The 22,529-nt window shown below is 39.8% G+C and overlaps 1 protein-coding gene across 3 annotated transcripts in view; it reads left to right on the top strand.

Moving 5' to 3' along the window:
• Positions 1-22,284, top strand: part of Pcl (polycomb protein Pcl) — a 141,707-nt gene extending 119,423 nt beyond the window's left edge. For all 3 annotated transcript variants that reach the window (XM_071669356.1, XM_071669357.1, XM_071669355.1), the window contains exons 11-13: positions 6,102-6,294; positions 13,083-13,262; positions 17,317-22,284. In XM_071669356.1, coding sequence (XP_071525457.1) covers positions 6,102-6,294; positions 13,083-13,262; positions 17,317-17,946 — 1,003 coding nt within the window. In that variant the 3' untranslated portion in view covers positions 17,947-22,284. The remainder of the gene's footprint in view (positions 1-6,101; positions 6,295-13,082; positions 13,263-17,316) is intronic.
• Positions 22,285-22,529: the final 245 nt, after the last annotated feature.

Genomic DNA, 22,529 nt, shown 5'->3' with positions numbered 1-22,529 from the left:
AAACAAATGACCTGTATATTAAGTGATTTTATGAAATATTCAAGTTTGTTACTTTTTCTAAGTGGATGACATTTTTTAGGCCCACTTAATGTAATAGATTGATTGCTTGCATAACCTCTTTCAACATTGGTCCTCTTAGTGTTTTTCACACAGCTCATGAGCTGCTACCTAGTCAGGTATCCCATTGAACATGTAAGCCAGAGCTCCCAGTGTGCTGTCAGGCTAAGGCAAGATCTGTCTTGGCTGAGTTCTATCCCTGATGAACTTCAGATTGACAGCGATGTGAGATATGTCAGTGGAGAGAAATATTGCATCACATACAACAAGCAGTGAGTGCAGTGTCCTATCCCTGCCATTCCGACAAAATCTCGTTGTAGGTACTTTTAGGTCAGTAGTCACTCAATCTCGTGAGTCATCACAAGGGGATGTATGAGGGTAGACATTAGCCACCTTATTTCTGGAAAGTCCCTCTGCCTTGGTTAGTATATAATCGATTTACTAGTTGATCTATTCACTGATGGCTGAATCGCACCATGATTCTCCCGTGATGTAGGTGAAGTTACAGTTGTCATTACTAGACTAGAAGAATGTGCATGGCAGAATCTTTTCCTTAGTAGAATCATAGGACAAGGTCTGTCTGTATCCCTAATTCATCTTTAGGGGAGTCCAAAGATAAATCAGTTCTTAAGAGTATCACGTCCTTGCTATCTTGCCAGTGATGTGCTAGGGTCCATTATGGAGAGGCTACCATGATTTGCAAAGTATATCTATATAGATAGATAGATGTAGTTTGCTTCTCCAGGTTTAGGTCCCCTGCATCTAAATTCAGGGCATAACGTTTTGGCAAAATTTAATCAATCATGAAAATGAAAACATTCACTAGGAACCAATCACTTTCCTCTCTTTCTACACATGCATATGCCTTACATCCTTGGTAAAAACTTTTCACTTCTTCTAGCAACTTACCTCCCACACCATATACTCTGAATACCTTCCACAAAGCATCTCTATCACCCCTATCATATGCCTTCTTCAGATCCATAGATACTACATACAAATCCATCTGTTTTTCCAAGTATTTCTCTCATACATTTGTCAAAGCAAAAAGCTGATCTGCACATCCTCTTCCACTTCTGAAACAAGACTGCTCTTCCCCAACCTGATGCTCTGTACATGCCTTTACCCTCTCAATGAATACCCTCCCATATAATTTCCCAGGAATATTCAAACTTAAACCTCTTTAATTTGAACATTCACCTTTATCCCCTTTGCCTTTGTACAGTGGCACTATGCATGCATTCTTCCAATCCTCAGGCACTTCACCATGAACCATATTTCATTGAATGTCCGTACGAACCAATCAACAAAACAGTCACCCTTTTTTTTTTAATGAATTTCACTGCAATACCGTCCAAACCCACTGCCTTGCTGTCTTTCATCTTCCGCAAAGCTTTCACTTCTTCTCTGTTTACCAAACCATTCTCCCTGACCCGTCACTTCGCACACAACCTTGACCAAAACACCCTATATCTGCCACTCTATCATCAAACGCATTCAACAGACCTTCTAAATACTCACGCCTTCTCCTTCTCACTTCATCACTTGTTATTACCTCCCCATTTGCCCCCTTCACCAACGTTCCCATTTGTTCTCTTGTCTTACTTTATTTACCTCCTTCCAAAACGTCTCTTTTATTCTCCCTAAAATTTAATGATACTCTCACCCCAACTCTCATTTGCCCTCTCTTTCGCCTCATGTGCCTTTCTCTTGTCCTTCTGCCACTTTCTTTTATAAATCTCCCAGTCATTTGCACTACTTCCTTGCAAAAATCGTCCAAATGCCTCTCTCTTCTCTCTCACTAACAAACTTACTTCTTCACCCCACCACTCACTACCCTTTCTAATCTGCCCACCTCCCACCTTTCTCATGCCACAAGCACCTTTTGTGCAAGCCACCACTGCTTCCCTAAGTACATATATATTTATTTATTCATATTTATTATAAGTAACCACAACCTACTGTGTTAGCAAGGTAGCGCAAGGAAACAGAAAGTTTGGGGTGTCTAAATGTGTATGGATGTAACCAAGATGAGAAAAAAGGAGAGATAGGTAGTATGTTTGAGGAAAGGAACCTGGATGTTTTGGCTCTGAGTGAAACGAAGCTCAAGGGTAAAGGGGAAGAGTGGTTTGGGAATGTCTTGGGAGTAAAATCAGCGGTTAGTGAGAGGACAAGAGCAAGGGAAGGAGTAGCACTACTCCTGAAACTAGATTGATATGGGTAAAACTGAAAGTTGATTGAGAAAGATAGGTGATTTTTGGTGCATATGCACATGGGCATGAGAAGAAAGATCATGAGAGGCAAGTATTTTGGGAGCAGCTGAATGAGTATGTTAGTGGTTTTGATGCACAAGACCGGGTTATAGTGATGGGTGATTTGAATGCAAAGGTGAGTAATGTGGCAGTTGAGGGAATAATTGGTATACATGGGCTGTTCAGTGTTGTAAATGGAAATGGTGAAGAGCTTGTAGATTTATGTGCTGAAAAAGGACTGGCGATTGGGAATACTTGGTTTAAAAAGCGAAATATACATAAGTATACGTATGTAAGTAGGAGAGATGGGCAGAGAGTGTCATTGGATTACGTGTTAATTGATAGGCGCGCGAGAGACTTTTGGATGTTAATGTGCTGAGAGGTGCAACAGGAGGGATGTCTGATCATTATCTTGTGGAGGCGAAGGTGAAGATTTGTAGAGGTTTTCAGAAAAGAAGAAAGAGTGTTGGGGTGAAGAGAGCGGTGAAAGTAAGTGAGCTTGGGAAGGAGACTTGTGTGAGGAAGTACCAGAAGAGACTGAGTACAGAATGGAAAAAGGTGAGAACAAAGGACGTAAGGGGAGTGGGGGAGGAATGGGATGTATTTAGGGAAGCAGTGATGGCTTGCGCAAAAGATGCTTGTGGCATGAGAAGCGTGGGAGGTGGGCAGATTAGAAAGGGTAGTGAGTGGTGGGATGAGGAAGTAAGATTATTAGTGAGAGAGAAGAGAGAGAGGCATTTGGACGATTTTTGCAGGGAGATAATGCAACTGAGTGGGAGATGTATAAAAGAAAGGGGCAGGAGGTCAAGAAAAAGGTGCAAATGAAAAAGAGGGCAAATGAGAGTTGGGTTGAGAGAGTATCATTAAATTTTAGGGAGAATAAAAAGATGGTTTAGAAGGAGGTAAATAAAGTGTGTAAGACAAGGGAACAAATGGGAACTTAAGTGAAGGGGGCTAATGGGGAGGTGATAACAAGTAGTGGTGATGTGAGAAGGAGATGGAGTGAGTATTTTGAAGGTTTGTTGAATGTGTTTGATGATAGAGTGGCAGATGTAGGGTGTTTTGGTCGAGGTGGTGTGCAAAGTGAGAGGGTTAGGGAGAATGATTTGGGAAACAGAGAAGAGATGGTAAAAGCTTTGCAGAAGATGAAAGCCAGCAAGGCAGCGGGTTTGGATGGTATTGCAGTGGAATTTATTAAAAAAAAAGGGGGTGACTGTATTGTTGACTGGTTGGTAAGGTTATTTAATGTATGTATGATTCATGGTGAGGTGCCTGAAGATTGGCAGAATGCTTGCATAGAGCCATTGTACAAAGGCAAAGGGGACGAAGGTGAGTGCTCAAATTATAGAGGTATAAGTTTGTTGAATATTCCTGGTAAATTATATGGGAGGGTATTGATTGAGAGGGTGAAGGCATGTACAGAGCATCAGATTGGGGAAGAGCATTGTGGTTTCAGAAGTGGTAGAGGATGTGTGGATCAGGTGTTTGCTTTGAAGAATGTGAGAAATACTTAGAAAAGCAAATGGATTTGTATGTAGCATTTATGGATCCTGATAAGGCATATGATAGAGTTGATAGAGATGCTCTGTGGGAGGTATTAAGAATATATGGTGTGGGAGGCAAGTTGTTAGAAGCAGTGAAAAGTTTTTATCGAGGATGTAAGGCATGTGTATGTGTAGGAAGAGAGGAAAGTGATTGGTTCTCAGTGAATGTAGGTTTGCGGCAGGGGTGTGTGATGTCCCCATGGTTGTTTGATTTGTTTATGGATGGAGATGTTAGGGAGGTAAATGCAAGAGTTTTGGAAAGAGGGGCAAGTATGCAGTCTGTTGTGGATGAGAGAGCTTGGGAAGTGAGTCAGTTGCTGTTCTCTGATGATACAGCACTGGTGGCTGATTCATGTGAGAAACTGCAGAAGCTGGTGACTGAGTTTGGTAAAGTGTGTGAAAGAAGAAAGTTGAGAGTAAATGTGAATAAGAGCAAGGTTGTTAGGTACTGTAGGGTTGAGGGTCAAGTCAATTGGGAGGTAAGTTTGAATGGAGAAAAACTGGAGGAAGTAATGTGTTTTAGATATCTGGGAGTGGATCTGGCAGTGGATGGAACCATGGAAGTGGAAGTGAATCATAGGGTGGGGGAGGGGGCAAGAGTCCTGGGAGCCTTGAAGAATGTGTGGAAGTCAAGAACATTATCTCGGAAAGCAAAAATGGGTATGTTTGAAGGAATAGTGGTTCCAACAATGTTGTATGGTTGCGAGGCGTGGGCTATGGATAGAGTTGTGCGCAGGAGGGTGGATGTGCTGGAAATGAGATGTTTGAGGACAATATGTGGTGTGAGGTGGTTTGATCAAGTAAGTAATGTAAGGGTAAGAGAGATGTGTGGAAATAAAAAAGCGTGGTTGAGAGAGCAGAAGAGGGTGTTTTGAAATGGTTTGGGCACATGGAGAGAATGAGTGAGGAAAGATTGACCAAGAGGATATATGTGTCAGAGGTGGAGGGAACGAGGAGAAGTGGGAGACCAAGATGGAGTGAAAAAGATTTTGAGTGATCGGGGCCTGAATATGCAGGAGGGTGAAAGGCGGGCAAGGAATAGAGTGAATTGGATCGATGTGGTATACCGGGGTCGACGTGCTGTCAGTGGATTGAATCAGGGCATGTGAAGTGTCTGGGGTAAACCATGGAAAGTTGTGTGGGGCCTGGATGTGAAAAGGGAGCTGTGGTTTCGGTGCATTATTGCATGACAGCTAGAGACTGAGTGTGAACGAATGGGGCCTTTATTGTCTTTTCCTAGCACTACCTCGCACACATGAGGGGGGAGGGGGATGTTATTCCATGGGTGGCGATGGGAATGAATAAAGGCAGACAGTGTGAATTGTGTGCATGTGTATATATGTATATGTCTGTGTGTGTATATATATGTGTACATTGAGATGTATGGGTGTGTATAGTTGCGTTTGGGGATGTGTATGTATATGCATGTGTATGGGGGTGGGTTGGGCCATTTCTTTCGTCTGTTTCCTTGTGCTACCTCGCAGGAGCGGCAGACAGCGACAAAGCAAAATAATGATTATAATAAAAATATATATATGTATATATATAGGGAGTTGTGGTGTCAGTGCATTACACATGACAGCTAGAGACTGAGTGTGAACGAATGTGGCCTTTTTTGTCTGTTTTGCTAGTGCTTCTTTGACGCAGGGAGTGGCAATGCTGTTTCTTTTGGGGTAAGGTGGTGCTGGGAGTGGATGAAGGCAAGCAAGTATGAATATATGTGTGTGTGTATGTGCGTATATGTCTATGTATGTGTATGTGTATTTATGTATATGTTGATATGTATATATGTATGTGTGTTTGTGTTTATGTATATATACGTGTATATGAGTGGATTAGTCTCTCGTTGTCTGTTTCCTTGTGCTACATTCCTGATGTAAGAAATGGTAATCAGGTTTATTGAATAAGAGTAAGATGAATATATATGTGTGTGTGTATGTATATTTATTTGTATGTGAGTCGATGTGGCCTTTCTTCTGTTTCCTGGCACTTTGCTGAAATGGGAAATGGTGATCAGTTAAGAAATAAAAAATTGTGTGTGTGTTCATACTGTGAAGGAGTTTGTCTGTACAGTGCAGTTACAAGAATCATGTGAAGTTTGTGCATCATCATCATCATTGCTATTGGAAGTGGGTAGTGTTCAAGAAAGACTTAGTAAATGTTTTTGATTTCATATCCACACAGAGCCCTTCTCAAATGCATGTCGACTTTTTTGAGAATATGTTTATGTCTTGAGTTTCTGTTACAGTCCTCCAATCCCACGAAGTTATAAATTGCGAGAAGATAAGCAAGAGGAAGTAGAAGAAGCTTTAGCTCGTTTCAGTCCAGCAAAAAAGCGTGCAGCATCTCCTAATGCACTGGAGCAAGATGATGAGAGCCCAGGCAGTTCTGGCAAGAGAAAACGTAAGCGTGAACTGGATATACTCATGGAAGATAAAAAGGTGAGTATTTTTACCAGTCTTGGCAAATATTGATACCACAGTAGGGGGCTGGAAATCTTCCCCTGTAGAATAATCACTTTTTAGAATTAGGAACAGGAGCTGTATCACTGATGCTTGTTCTCAACTGGAACTTCCTCAAGGGGTTGGCCATGGCAATAAAGTTTTCCTAACTATTGAACTCCACTGATGCTTCTTAGACTTTAGTGCTCATCCTTAGTAGGCCATTGGCAGAGGGCAACTGTAGCACATTGTTTCCTATCTAATGTTCCTGCTGACTCCTCCATATTGCTCTTGCCTAATGATCCTGCCTACTACTACTACCTAATACCCTTGCCTAAATATTCTTACCTACTACTTTTCTCTGTTGCTCCTAACATTTTGCCAAAAGGCATGGTGAGTGCATACTGCTGACCATAGGGAAATTTAGAGTTATGAAGAATGAGCTGCATGAGTTCAAGTGTTGTCAAGTATTTTGTATGAAAAGGAGATTGTATGTTTGTGGACACCTGACTGTGACACATCCATGGGCCTCCCAGAGTCAAGCACATAGGTTCGAATGGACACCTGACTGACACATTCATGGGCCTCCCAGAGTCAAGCACATAGGTTCGAATAATGGTTGTGGCAGTCGGTCCATAGTGAAACAGCTGTTCATCCACCTTTAGGGGTTAGTTGATAAAATGGGTACCTAGCTCAGGCTACCTCGCTAATGCGGGAAATGGTGAATAGTATGAAAAATATATGTATTTTTTTTTTTCACACAATTCGCCATTTCCCGCGATAGCGAGGTAGCATTAAGAACAGAGGACTGGGCCTTTGAGGGAATATCCTCACCTGGCCCTCTTCTCTGTTCCTTCTTTCGGGGGGGGGGGGGGGGGGGGGGGGGGGGGGGGGATTCTGGCCCCCCGCTCCCTTCCCTTTTAGTCGCCTTCTACGACCCGCAGGGAATACGTGGGAAGTATTCTCTCTCCCCTATCCCCAGGGAAAATATATATATATATATATATATATATATATATATTTTCGCTGTTCTGTGTTTGCGAGGTAGCACAAGGAAACAGACGAAAGAAATGGCCCAACCCACCCCCATACACATGTATATACATACGTCCATATATATATATATATATATATATATATATATATATATATATATATATATATATATATATATATATATCCCTGGGGATAGGGGAGAAAGAATACTTCCCACGTATTCCCTGCGTGTCGTAGAAGGCAACTAAAAGGGGAGGGAGCGGGGGGCTGGAAATCCTCCCCTCTCGTTTTTTTTAATTTTCCAAAAGAAGGAACAGAGAATGAGGCCAGGTGAGGATATTCCCTCAGAGGCCCAGTCCTCTGTTCTTAACGCTACCTTGCTAACGCGGGAAATGGCGAATAGTATGAAAGAAAAAAGATATATATATATATAGTCAATTGGGAGGTGTGTTTGAATGGAGAAAAACTGGAGGAAGTGAAGTGTTTTAGATATCTGGGAGTGGATCTGGCAGCGGATGGAAACATGGAAGCGGAAGTGGATCATAGGGTGGGGGAGGGGGCGAAAATTCTGGGAGCCTTGAAGAATGTGTGGAAGTCGAGAACATTATCTCGGAAAGCAAAAATGGGTATGTTTGAAGGAATAGTGGTTCCAACAATGTTGTATGGTTGCGAGGCGTGGACTATGGATAGAGTTGTGCGCAGGAGGATGGATGTGCTGGAAATGAGATTTTTGAGGACAATGTGTGGTGTGAGGTGGTTTGATCGAGTAAGTAACGTAAGGGTAAGAGAGATGTGTGGAAATAAAAAGAGCGTGGTTGAGAGAGCAGAAGAGGGTGTTTTGAAATGGTTTGGTCACATGGAGAGAATGAGTGAGGAAAGATTGACCAAGAGGATATATGTGTCGGAGGTGGAGGGAACGAGGAGAAGAGGGAGACCAAATTGGAGGTGGAAAGATGGAGTGAAAAAGATTTTATGTGATCGGGGCCTGAACATGCAGGAGGGTGAAAGGAGGGCAAGGAATAGAGTGAATTGGAGCGATGTGGTATACCGGGGTTGACGTGCTGTCAGTGGATTGAATCAAGGCATGTGAAGCGTCTGGGGTAAACCATGGAAAGCTGTGTAGGTATGTATATTTGCGTGTGTGGACGTATGTATATACATGTGTATGGGGGTGGGTTGGGCCATTTCTTTCCTCTGTTTCCTTGCGCTACCTCGCAAACGCGGGAGACAGCGACAAAGTATAAAAAAAAAAAAAAAAAAATATATATATATATATATATTCATTTTGCTTTGTCGCTGTCTCCTGCGTTAGCGAGGCCGTGCAAGGAAACAGATGAAAGAATGGCCCAACCCACCCACATACACATGTATATACATACACATCCACACACGCAAATATACATACCTATACATCTTAACATATACATATATATATATACACACACAGACATATACATATATACACATGTACATAATTTATACTGTCTGCCTTTATTCATTGTGCAGTCCACAAATATATTGGTAACATCAAGGAAAAAGAGACTTGAAGATTCCAGCATGTTTTCATGAATGATTCACATCTTCAAGAGTACAGAGATAATGAACATTTGCTCATTTTCTATCTTCCTGAAGATGTGGATCATGAAAGCATTCTTAAGTTTTCATATTTCTTTTTCCTTGTTGCTGAGAACATATTCATGAATCGCATATTCGTTTATGATTTATTAACAAAATTAGATAGATAGGTCATAAATGAATAAGTACAGAAGAGGATGGATATACTGGAGGGGCCACAGGACGTTATGTGTTGTGAGTAAGGTTGAGTGAGTAAGAGATGAATTTTGGTAGCAAGAAGATTATGGTTGAGAGTTGAAGAGGGTCTGCTGAAACGATTTGAACATATGAAGAGGATGAGTGAGGTGAGACTGATTAATAGAGTATATGTTTGGGAATTGGAGGAAACAGAGAATGAAGTGTAAAGTGAAAGATGCTTTGGGTGATTGGAGCTGATTATGGGGTAGGGTATGAATCATGCAAGTAATAGGAATTGATGTGATGAGGTATACAGGGTGTGTGCTATTATTACACACACAAAAGAAGGAACAGAGAATTGGGCCAGGTGAGGGTATTCCCTCAAAGGCCCAGTCCTCTGTTCTTAACGCTACCTTGCTAATGCGGGAAATGGCGAATAGTTTGAAAGAAAAGAAAGATATGTATATATATATATATATATATATATATATATATATATATATATATATATATATATATATATATATATATTTTTTTTTTTTTTTTTTTTTTTTTTTTTTATACTTTGTCGCTGTCTCCCGCGTTTGCGAGGTAGCGCAAGGAAACAGACGAAAGAAATGGCCCAACCCCCCCCCCCATACACATGTACATACACACGTCCACACACGCAAATATACATACCTACACAGCTTTCCATGGTTTACCCCAGACGCTTCACATGCCTTGCTTCAATCCACTGACAGCACGTCAACCCCTGTATACCACATGACTCCAATTCACTCTATTCCTTGCCCTCCTTTCACCCTCCTGCATGTTCAGGCCCCGATCACACAAAATCTTTTTCACTCCATCTTTCCACCTCCAATTTGGTCTCCCTCTTCTCCTCGTTCCCTCTTGGTCAATCTCTCCTCACTCATTCTCTCCATGTGCCCAAACCATTTCAAAACACCCTCTTCTGCTCTCTCAACCACGCTCTTTTTATTTCCACACATCTCTCTTACCCTTACGTTACTTACTCGATCAAACCACCTCACACCACACATTGTCCTCAAACATCTCATTTCCAGCACATCCATCCTCCTGCGCACATCTCTATCCATAGCCCACGCCTCGCAACCATACAACATTGTTGGAACCACTATTCCCTCAAACATACCCATTTTTGCTTTCCGAGATAATATATATATATATATATATATATATATATATATATATATATATAATATATATATATATATATATATAATCCCTGGGGATAGGGGATTAAGAATACTTCCCACGTATTCCCTGCGTGTCGTAGAAGGCGACTAAAAGGGGAGGGAGCGGGGGGCTGGAAATCCTCCCCTCTCGTTTTTTTTTAATTTTCCAAAAGAAGGAACAGAGAAGGGGGCCAGGTGAGGATTTTCCCTCTAAGGCCCAGTCCTCTGTTCTTAACGCTACCTCGCAAATGCGGGAAATGGCGAATCGTATGAAAAAAATATATATATATATATATATATATTAGTGAGGTAGCGCAAAGAAACAGACGAAAGAACGGCCCAACCCACTCACATACACATGTATGTACATACATACCTATACATCTCAATGTACACATATATACACACACAGACATATACACTTTTTTTTTTTTTTTTTTTTTTTTTTTTTTTTTTTTTGTCTCCCTCGTTTGCGAGGTAGCGCAAGGAAACAGACGAAAGAAAATAGCCCAACCCACCCCCATACACATGTATATACATACGTCCATACACGCAAATATACATACCTACACAGCTTTCCATGGTTTACCCCAGACGCTTCACATGCCCTGATTCAATCCACTGACAGCACGTCAACCCCGGTATACCACATCGCTCCAATTCACTCTATTCCTTGCCCTCCTTTCACCCTCCTGCATGTTCAGGCCCCGATCACACAAAATCTTTTTCACTCCATCTTTCCACCTCCAATTTGGTCTCCCTCTTCTCCTCGTTCCCTCCACCTCCGACACATATATCCTCTTGGTCAATCTTTCCTCACTCATTCTCTCAATGTGCCCAAACCATTTCAAAACACCCTCTTCTGCTCTCTCAACCACGCTCTTTTTATTTCCACACATCTCTCTTACCCTTACGTTACTTACTCGATCAAACCACCTCACACCACACATTGTCCTCAAACATCTCATTTCCAGCACATCCATCCTCCTGCGCACCACTCTATCCATAGCCCACGCCTCGCAACCATACAACATTGTTGGAACCACTATTCCTTCAAGGCTCCCAGAATTTTCGCCCCCTCCCCCATCCTATGATCCACTTCCGCTTCCATGGTTCCATCCGCTGCCAGATCCACTCCCAGATATCTAAAACACTTCCTCCAGTTTTTCTCCATTCAAACTCACCTCCCAATTGACTTGACCCTCAACCCTACTGTACCTAATAACCTTGCTCTTATTCACATTTACTCTTAACTTTCTTCTTTTTTCACACTTTACCAAACTCAGTCACCAGCTTCTGCAGTTTCTCACATGAATCAGCCACCAGCGCTGTATCATCAGCGAACAACAACTGACTCACTTCCCAAGCTCTCTCATCCCCAACAGACTTCATACTTGCCCCTCTTTCCAAAACTCTTGCATTCACCTCGCTAACAACCCCATCCATAAACAAATTAAACAACCATGGAGACATCACACACCCCTGCCGCAAACCTACATTCACTGAGAACCAATCACTTTCCTCTCTTCCTACATGTACACATATATATATATATATATATACATGTACATAATTCACACTGTCTACCTTTATTCATTCCCATCGCCACCCCGCCACACATGGAACAACAACCCCCTCCCCCCTCATGTGTGCGAGGTAGCACTAGGAAAAGACAACAAAGGCTACATTCATTCATACTCAGTCTCTAGCTGTCATGTAATATTGCACCGAAACCACAGCTCCCTTTCCACATCCAGGCCCCACAGAACTTTTCATGGTTTACCCCAGACGCTTCACATGCCCTGGTTCAATCCATTGACAGCACGTCGACCTTGGTATACCACATCGTTCCAATTCACTCTATTCCTTGCACGCCTTTCACCCTCCTGCATGTTCAGGCCCCAATCACTCAAAATCTTTTTCACTCCATCTTTCCACCTCCAATCTGGTCTTCCACTTCTCGTTCCCTCCACCTTTGATATATATCCTCTTTGTCTTTCTATCCTCACTCATTCTCTCCATATGTCCAAACCATTTCAACACACCCTCCTCTGCTCTCTCAACCACAATCTTTTTATAACCGCACATCACTGTTGCCCTTTCATTACTTACTCAATCAATGCACGTCACACCACGTATTGTCCACAAACATTTCCTTTACAACACATCCACCCTTGTCCGTACAGTCGTATCTATAATCTTAATGGGATGGTCTTGATTACGGCCTCAGCTGCCTGTGTCATCTCAGCTAACATTAAAAAAAAAAAGTCCACATGTGGGTTAGGCAGAAAGAAAAGACAGCTACTTGGGTCAGAGTGTAACTTGGCAACCACTGAAGTGCTGGCTGACTACACAGGCATCACTAACTTGTACTTCACCTGTATATTGTCCTTAAGCCTTCAGTGAGACATCCCTTAGATCTACATTTGCCATTTAGGAGGATCTCACACAGGTCTGTAATTCTTGTTTTTTGCTCATCTATTTATACCTCTGACTCTTATTCTCTCCAGGAAATCTGATCAAGGGCGTGGCCATGGCAAAAGTCTCCACTCATGTCTGTCATAAGCTTTACATGCCTGCATACAAAATTCCACACATTCTTCCACCATTTCACTTGTTCTTACATGATGTTCTTTTGTTTCATAAGAGAAATAGTTTTCCATTTAAATGAAAGACATCCATTTTTTCAAAAGCACCAGGAAATAGTAAGTGCAAGATTATGAGTTTAAATAGCCGATTATTCTTGCGTGATTTTAGTACTGCTGATGTTCAGTCAATTACTCATTAAGGTTTGGAGATGGACAGATAAAAGAAAATTAAAGGTACTGTTTGCTTTTCCAGGCCAAGAAAATGATTGAAGAGGTTGGGTCAGCAAAGGCAAATAGCACTAGTGATTCACAGGTTCCTGTCAAGAGAAAAAGAGGGCGTCCACCCAAAAACCAGCAGAGCAGTAAATCAGATGACTTACGCGATCTGAAACAAAAGCGAGCACAAAAGTTGTTAAAGGAAGCTCTGAAACAGGTATGTAGTGTGGTTTGCTTGTTGATGTTCTTCATTACTGATATTATGTTGATACTCAGATATAGCTACACACTCTCTCTCTCTCTCTCTCTCTCTCTCTCTCTCTCTCTCTCTCTCTCTCTCTCTCTCTCTCTCTCTCTCTAACTTGCACAGTACTTGAAGACATGGAGAATGTGTTAGTCAGACATTCAGCAGTTTGTTGGAGTTTCATGCTATAGTAGTCTCACCTGTGTTCTGTGGGTATGAGTCATGGGCCTTAGTTAAAAATATATAGAAGAAAGCGAGTATGTTAGATATAAAATATTTTAGGACAGCATGTGTTGTGAAGGGGTTGATTGAATTAGAAATGATAGGACTATAGAAAAGTTTACTAGGAAGAGGAATATGTATAAAAGTTTAAGAATGTTTATTGTTTCGATATACATAGACAAAGCATTTTTGAGGGGTAGGTGGAAGCAAGTGTAGAATGTACAGTGGGTACAATACATTGACATAGAAGGATGACTGGTGGGCCTGATTAGGGCCCAGGAACCTAAAGGGTGCCTTTCCATCAAAGGGGAGGGAGGTCTACAATGCATCAAATGCATGAAATATAATTACAGGATGAGAGAGCTCAAGAAGGTATACTGAAATGGTTTAGACATATGGAGAAGAAGACTAAGAGGGTATTTATGTGTGAAGTGGAGAGAAAAAGGGAAAGAGGAAAGCCAAGGAGGTGGAAGGGTGTAATGAAAAAATCTTAAGAGTATTTGGGATGTGAACATGGAGGAGGTTGTTAGGCATGCATGGGATAAAGCGAACTGGGAGCTACATGGCATATATGGGATGATGTGCTGTCTGTGGGCTGAATCTGCATGTATGAAGCAGTCAGGGGAAACCACAGAAAAGTCTGTGGGGCTCTGATTTTGCTGCAACATACATGACAGCTAAAGAAAGGGTATGAGGGAATGAGACTATTCTTTTGTTCCTGGTGCTGTTTCACTAAAGAGGAAATGGCACAGTTTTGAAAAAATATATATATACATGTTTGTTTATTTATTTAGATTTGCCCTGGTTGTACTCAAGGAGCTTCAAGGCTGTACTACTTACAGTAGAAGGGAAGTGTGGAGTAAGAAGTTCCTTGAATGGATTGTACTTCATTTTGTCATCTGACAATGATGCAGCCTTGCTGAAGGAGTCTTTCACTTATGGTGTGACCACAAGCTGGCAAAGTCTAGTAATTCAGGAGAAAGGAGCAGTTGACCCCATTTAAACTCGCACTCATATAGTCCTGTCTTACCCCTCTGCTGCCTGTCTTTGTCTTACTTTTTTTCAGTTTATTCAACTTTCTTTTATGCTCTCCTAAACTCTTTGCACACTTTACACTCTCCTGCATGTTCTGGCCCTGAGCACTCTAAACCTTCTATACTTCATCTTTCCATCTCTAGTTCGATCTTTCCCCTTCTCCATGTCTGCCTCACTTTTGACACTTTTATCCTCTTTGTCATCATCTCTCCCATTATCTTCATATTTCTAAGCCATTTCAGCACACTATGTTCAGTTAAACAATACTCTTTTACCACCCTTCTCTCTTACCTTATCATTTCTTACCTGATCAACCCTCTTCTAACCATATGTTGTCCTCAAGTATTTCACTTTCAACACATTCACTCTCTTCCATACATTCTAATCTAGAACCCATGCCTCACATCCATACAACACCATGAGGACTTGTATATTGTCATACATACCCATAGTCACCCTACCACCCTTCACCTCTCTTTCCACACATTCCTCATTGCTCCCAGGACCTTCATCCCTTTATTGAACTAGTGTTCATTTCAGCTTCCATTTGCTGCCATGTCCATTTTAACGGATATTCGTGTATTGGAATTTGGCATGTAGTGGACCCTTTTGTTCCCACCAGACGTAAGTTATGGATTGAACAGACATTATTGTAGAACTTTGTTACATTGAGAATATATTCCTGTAAGTAAAAGGCACATCATAATGAGTTTTGGGTGTAACAGAATAGTCTTGTAGTTACTGACCTCAGTCTAGAATGCTGGGTGTCAGTAGAACACTTGACTGCCTGTTGCGCTTCACCTCAGTGCATTTTTTCTTTATTTTTTTAACATACCGTGTGCTCTCTTCACACATACACTTAATTTTACCTTGAATTAAGATAATCTGTGGGTGCAGTATTATTTTTGTACATTTACATTTACAAAAGTAATTTAAGTAGAAATTTCAAGATAGAAAATATATAGCTTGCTCACTGCCCACTAGTCTGTGATAAGCACCCACTTAATCAACATGTAAACAAACGTAGTTCCCATGTTTTCATGCACTTGTGTTTTTAATGGTACAAATGCCTGTCTTTTTATATTTATATGTTATCAATGCAGTTAAGAATGTCTGTAGTATTGTGTGTGATGAGAGATCCAGGAAACATCTCAGCATTGTAAAGCTGAAGATTATTGAGCATCATGAGTATGCTAGAAGCTTGTGCCTAATGCAAGCACAGTTTCTGACCAGATGATTCAGATGACCTTGGAATTATTTCCTTATTCAGTAGTCTTTGCTATTCCCTGAACAACTTCAACCTCAGAGGAATAAGGAAGGTTTCCAGTACAATTGTTGACATTTCATTTATTAATGTTCCCAGAAAAAATTGAGGATGTAATGGAATTTGGCTTTTAATGGACCACCTTTTCCTCAATTAGTCTGTTGGAATGGGGATTAGGGAGCAGGGGGCTGGAAATCCTCCCCTTCTGTTTTTAATTTTCCAAAAGAAGGACCAGAAAAGGGATCCAAGTGAGGATATTTCCACTAAGGCTCGGTCCTCTGTTCTTAACGCTATCTCGCTAATGCAGGAAATGGTGAATATGTATGGAAAAAAAATATATAATGATAGATAGCATGCAAAACTACAGGAGAATGCTTTTCTGCCTTTGCCTTCCTGCCCAGAATCCCTTGCTTCTGAGTTCCCATAGCACTCAGGAAGCCGACAATATCTACCGGGTGGAACTACAAGTTAAGAAGTATGGTAATAAGTGTTTCTTTGTTGGATGAGTTTGGATGCAGTTAAGGTATAAGTGTTCAGTGTCTTTATTGTGGAAGTTGCATCTTAGGCTTGAGGGGGCTAGTGTTTATAATGTTAGAGAGATGGATGTTGTACAGAACATAGGCTAGAAAGTGTAACTTGTATGTTGTATATCTGGTGGTGTTTAACACTGGATTTGGAGGGCAAGTGATTAGTGCTTATAAGGTCATTTTGGTGTGTATTAGTTTTGTCAGTGTTTTGATTGTTAGAAAACAGGGATCTCTTGAATGAAGGTGATTGCTGAAATATGAAGCTTTGGTAAGCTTTTCACTTCTAATTAGGTGGATGTTTAGTTATGGTTTGGATGGGGAAAGTGTAAATGTGTTGCAAAAGATTGAGCTTTAGATGTTGCAAAAAAATTGAATGCCAATTATATTGAAGTTGGATTGTATTAGAATTATATTTTTATTGTTGTATAGGTGTTTTATGTTTGTGGTTGGAAGGCTGCTAGTGGTTGTTCTGAGTGCTTTGTTTTGTGTAGTTTACAGCCATGTTATATTTGCTTTTGACAGGGTGGATGACCAGGCAGGTTCAGCATAGCTTTGGATGGAGGGGTTTAAGGGTATTTAATTGTTTTTGGTCTTTGTCTTTTTTGTATTATTCAATGTTAATATCATATATGATATCCAGTATATTTGGAGTTTTGTTGAGTGGGAATGTTGGCCTTGTCTAGTGCTGAGTAATGGACATAGTGGGGGTGTGGTTGACATGTCTGACAACTCTCAGTAAGAGAGAAAGAGTCTCCCTTTTTCACACACAATTATTTCATATACTCATAGTTCCATTCACTGTCATGTCCACTCCCAGGTATCTAAAACACCCCTACATCCTCCATGTTCTCTCCATCTGAACTCATACTCAGACCAAACTCTCTCCCCCTCCTCCTAAACCTCATGATCTTATTTTTGTTTACATTATCTCAACTTTTTCTTATCTCACACTCTTCATGATACTTTGCATATTTTGCAGGGACAAGGGGTGCGACCTGTCAGCAAATCTGGCCTTGATATTCCTACGCCTAACTGCATCACTCCAGGTGACACCAGTGGAGATGAGACTTCATCTCATGGTACCTTAGATTCCTTCATTCCTCCGCCTTCCAACTTTGAGGGGCAGAACAACCCCTTCCTTAATCTAGACTCACTCAGCTATGGCATGCCTGTAATTAGACCTCTCAAACGGAAATTGAATGAAAATGATATTCGCATTGGAAAAAATGGGGAAGTAAAGAGGAGACGTTTCAGGAAGAAGTGTGACAAGGCTAAGCTAATGTTCCTACTACAAAATGGGTCTTTGAATATAAATGGTGGAAATGGAATCAGATTAAATGGCACTAACAGCATAAAAAATTGTGTGGACTATGCCCTTAGTGGTAGGCTCAATACAGGCTCTAAAGATGACTGCAGTGATGTAGTGGAGGACTCCAAAGTGGGAGACTCAGGTTTTTCCTTCAGTGACCTAAAATCAACTGTTAATAATTACTTCGGAGCAGCAAACCGGATTGCAAATGGTGAAAAGTTCCATATTATAGCAAGGAGAGTCAGTTTTGAAGATAAAGTTCAGTACCTCATAGAGTGGGACAGTCCAAGTTCCTCATAAGCTGAGCTCCAAATTTTATATCTGGTCTCTGGCTGCATTACTTCGGTTTACTTCTGAAAGTAATTTTAGAAGGAACCAGCTTGAAGATAGTCAGTTACAAAAGAAACTTACTTAAGGCACCAACCCCACAACCACATTCAGACTGTGTTCATGATGCACTGCCAGAGTGAGTGATGCGAAGTGTGCGAGGTTTGTGTCAGGTGCAGTCTACAGCCTCAACTTCAGTTTGTGATATGGTTGCTTAGGGAGGGAGAGGGGGGATAAATTTTTATCAAAATCTTTTCTGAAGAAAGCTATAATTGGATCATAGGAACAGCCTAGGTAAAGACAAAGTGAAAACAGTCAGGCAATTTTGTATATTGGAAGTAGTGACTTTCAAGTGGTGTGTAAGGTGGTGGAACAGCCCAAAGCAACCACATAAAACAAATTATTTTACTATTGTTTAGTCATGTACATAAGTCATGTATTTGTTTTATGGTTATATTTATCTGGTGATGTGGATGCCAGACTTGTGTTTTGTATGACTGTGGGTGTACGATTCCTTAAAATGTGAGGACGCCTACTGAACACCACATGGAAATGGAAAGTTTTCCAAGGTTTAAGTAGTGAGTGTCCATGTCTTGACTGAGTGATGGATGTTTTTTATTTATTTTTTCTTTTTGAACCTGCTTCATTTTGAATCATTATGAAGTGACTATCCTCTGTGTAGTGGTGCGTGAGAAACTGTGTGTAGCCATGCAGATATGTTATAACTTGTTTTGTTGCCAAAGATTGCCGACAGTTTGTCAAGGCAGGCAGTAGGGAAGGGTCAGGTTAAGAGAACCTTCCCCCCAAAAGGATGTATAAGCTTTCTGTGATGACTGTCTCCCTCTACATATTTAGTTGTGACCATTTTTCTCTATTGTATAAGAAAGTGTTATATACTTCATTGCAGTTTTTTTAAACTTTTATTACCAGTTTCATATGAACTTGACCCAAAAATCCCTACTGCTAGCCCTTCAACTATCACTGCCACTATTCCATCGTGCTCAACTTGTAAGATGTTTCAAGCATTGCAGCGTGTGACATTCCAGGAATCATAAATCTTTCTGAAACATATTTCAGCATTGTACCATTTACTGCCATTGACCATAGTTGCTAGAGTACCTTATTTCTGTCCTTTTTGTATACCTAATGATGACAGTACAAAACGTTATCATGCATGAATCTTCCGCGAATGTACAGATTATGAATATAAAGGTTAATTTTTTGTGGCACTGAGACATAACTAGTGTTTAGTAGATCAGTAGTCAAAAATTAACAGTATTTGAGTTTTTTGTTTTCCCCTACAAGTACATAAATGTTTTTTACACGGTGCTTAAGAATTTGTCGTTGAGTATGATTAAATATTTAAGTAGACTTTCATGAATTTTAAGGATTTGTGTGGTCATATGCCGGTCAATAATTTTTTAAGAATTTTCCGTTGGCTTCTTGCCAAAATAGAAAATATAAATCACTCGATGTAAAATGCATAATGTCGAATTTAAATTTCAAAAATATGTAATCAGGCAGTTGTCATCTTGAACTGTATATATATTTTTTTATATGTTTTCTTGTGTGTCACAAACCTTAGCATATTTATGCTGTTTGTGAGTATTTTGAAATTCCCTGTAAATCATTTAGCTGTAATGTGCCCCAGACTTTTATCTGTTTGTTCTCTTATGGTAGGCTTAATTAAGTACTGTATTGCCCCTTCTTTTTTTTTTTTTTCTTTTTTTTCTCTTTTTTTTCCAGTCTAATGCCTGTTTACCAATCATTTGTAATTTTTATTATTATTAATATTATTACAACTTTTTTATATCTTTCATGTCTGCTCTTACTGATATAATTGTTCTGTTTCAAATATGTACCAACCCCTTCTCTGTTTCAATTTGCTCATTACCTGCCAACAACACCTGGACACACTGCCATTTTTAATGTCGTATTGCCTATTCCTAAACCCCAATTCCCGGAAACAGGGTTGCACCGAGCTAAACTAAGAATGTGTCAAAGGCTTTTGGGTATATTGTTTTTCATTTTATCTATTTATTTATTTTATTTATTTTTTTTTCATCCCTCACATCTTAAGAATTGTTATCCCGAAGGTAATCATAAGGTGCCACATATGCTCACTGTGTGAGTAAACTGTCACGTTAGTTGAAGTGAATGAATACTGTATATAATTTGTTAAGTTAACAAGTGAATATCAGTGATACCTTTGCTCTGACACATTCTTGAACTCGTCTGGTAGTCTAGTCATATTTTTTTAACAAGTCAGCACAGGCAATAGACATGGAGTTACCCACCTAAGTTCTCTGTTATTCATGCACTCTTAAATCAAATCTTCCATTATTCATGGAGTACTTAAAGTTTTCCAGACGTCTGGAATGTACTCAGAATAATGATTTCCTTACAATTTATTTGTTACTTTGTAATTATTGTGCACTTGGTAGAAATTAAAATTCTCATTGAATGTCATGATCCATGTAAGCCGCAGACATGGTTCAGTCCAGTCAATGACAAAGGAAAAATGATAAATTCTTAATGGAAAGAATTATCACATTTAGGAATTGCATTGACCTTGATAATTTTTTCATGGTTTGATATTTTATCTCTAGTATTTTGATAATTCCTTTGAAATTTCATGTGGAATTTGTCTTTTTTGGAAAATACTGTAGTGTACCCAGCACTTGCCCTGATTGCACTTGAAAGCTCTTGTAACCAGTGTGCTGATGATTTGGTTGGTGTTAACCTAGGATTGAAGTAGTTAAATTACCGGAAATGCACAACCACTCGAGGAACTATTTTCAGGATGGCTTTTCTGTTTTGTAGCCAAGCAGCACAATGTGAAGTTTTGAAGACAGTTTTGTAACGTTACATGACACCTTTGTTTAATTTATTTGTTTACATTGAAAATGTGCAAACACTCAACAACATTCAGTGTATTGATGCATTCCAAAGAATTTTTTGTACACATTTGGGATATTCAAGCACTTGGCAAAGTCCAGTGTAATCTGTGCATTCCAGTGGCATGTAAGCAGTGTAAGAGAAGCAAACAAAATTTAAAGCTCAAATAAGTATCTGAATTGTTGAGGTTTCCAGAGTATAACTTTTTTTTCCAATATTATTGCATTTGTTGCTCATTTATACAATAATTACAATGTAATATTTTGCATCTCATTTTCTCTTGTTGCACTGTCTTTTTATGTCGCTGTTTTCATAATCATTGTTTTAAATGTTTGTGATTTCTGTTTTCTGTCACTTTTTACTTTTAATGGCAATTGTATCCAAGAAGAAAATTATGATCAAATGTCCTTATTGTTTTAGATAAAAGATGTATTTTCATGGTAAACAACTTTTATGAATATACTGTACATGAATACTGTTTGATATATATTTCCCAGCTATTACTATTTTTATTAATAATTTAAAGGTGATATAGATGCATGCATTCAGTTGTTGAATTAGAATATAGATAGGATGTTATGCTATGTTGAACTGAAGAGTTCCAACAGAATAGTGGTTTACCAAAGGTTTAAGTAGTTGAAACACATTGTGCAGTTAGCATAAGTATTCATGAAACTAATTAGTTATTTACCATGAACTTTCATCTTATATTATATGATCCACTGGTGCTCCTGCTAGAGTTCCCGAGTATAGTTGTGAGTTGGAAGGTGGAGAAGTTGGTAATTGGTGCAATTTCCTCTCCATGTTGGTATTGTTGGCAGGATGTGAAACTGAAAAAAATCCCTGTGACTTTAATATTAAGAATGTAGAATGAAACTGAAATCTGATAAAGTTATTTTGCCACAGCTTCAGTATGACATCTGATGTACAGTACCTAACAGTTTGTGTACACAAGATGCTTCATTACACATCATACTGCTCAGAAATCAGTGATCTTTTGAAGAGGAATTGCTTAAGCTATCACAAGGGCATCAGTTCTGGCAATATGTACTACCTTCTCCTACATCCTCTCATGGTTTTACCTTGTTGGTAACTGCAGGGCTTTCATCGTGGAAATTTATTTCCAGATTTGAGACAGGTGTAGTTACACTTGGAATGAGTAGGCGGTTATAAGTACATGATAATTTTTATTATTCCCCATAGGGTTTGTCCCATTAGTACAAAATGCTTCCTATATGTACTGGGAACATTAATTTTTTCATTTTAGATCTGTTACAAAGAAATGTTGACTCCAAAGTAAAGTATTTTTCAAGTTAAGCAAATTGTTGTTTTTAAATTTTTATGTCTTCTGGAAACAAAGATTACAAAATTGGGTTCCATGTAGTCCATTATAAATAAAAAATTCTTAATTTTCTTGAGGCTCTTGTATTCCTGTGAGGGTAAGTTTTTAATGTGCTTTTATCATAAATGCTTCATTTTGCTGGTGAGCAGAGTAGTGCATGCGCTACCATTTGCATGCTGTCCCTATGGTGAATGTTCAGTGCTATAAAACACAATAGAGGTCATTGCTGATGGTACGAAGACATCTTAAACTGATCCCCTTGTCATGGAAAGCACCTAGAGAGGCTTGTTCTCTTCATCTCATGAGTTAATGCTTC

Source organism: Panulirus ornatus, chromosome 14 (assembly GCF_036320965.1).
Source record: "Panulirus ornatus isolate Po-2019 chromosome 14, ASM3632096v1, whole genome shotgun sequence".
In the NCBI taxonomy this organism is placed as follows: Eukaryota; Metazoa; Arthropoda; class Malacostraca; order Decapoda; family Palinuridae; genus Panulirus; species Panulirus ornatus.
Note: the sequence above shows the minus strand (reverse complement) of the source record. Positions and strands in the feature narration are given on the sequence as shown.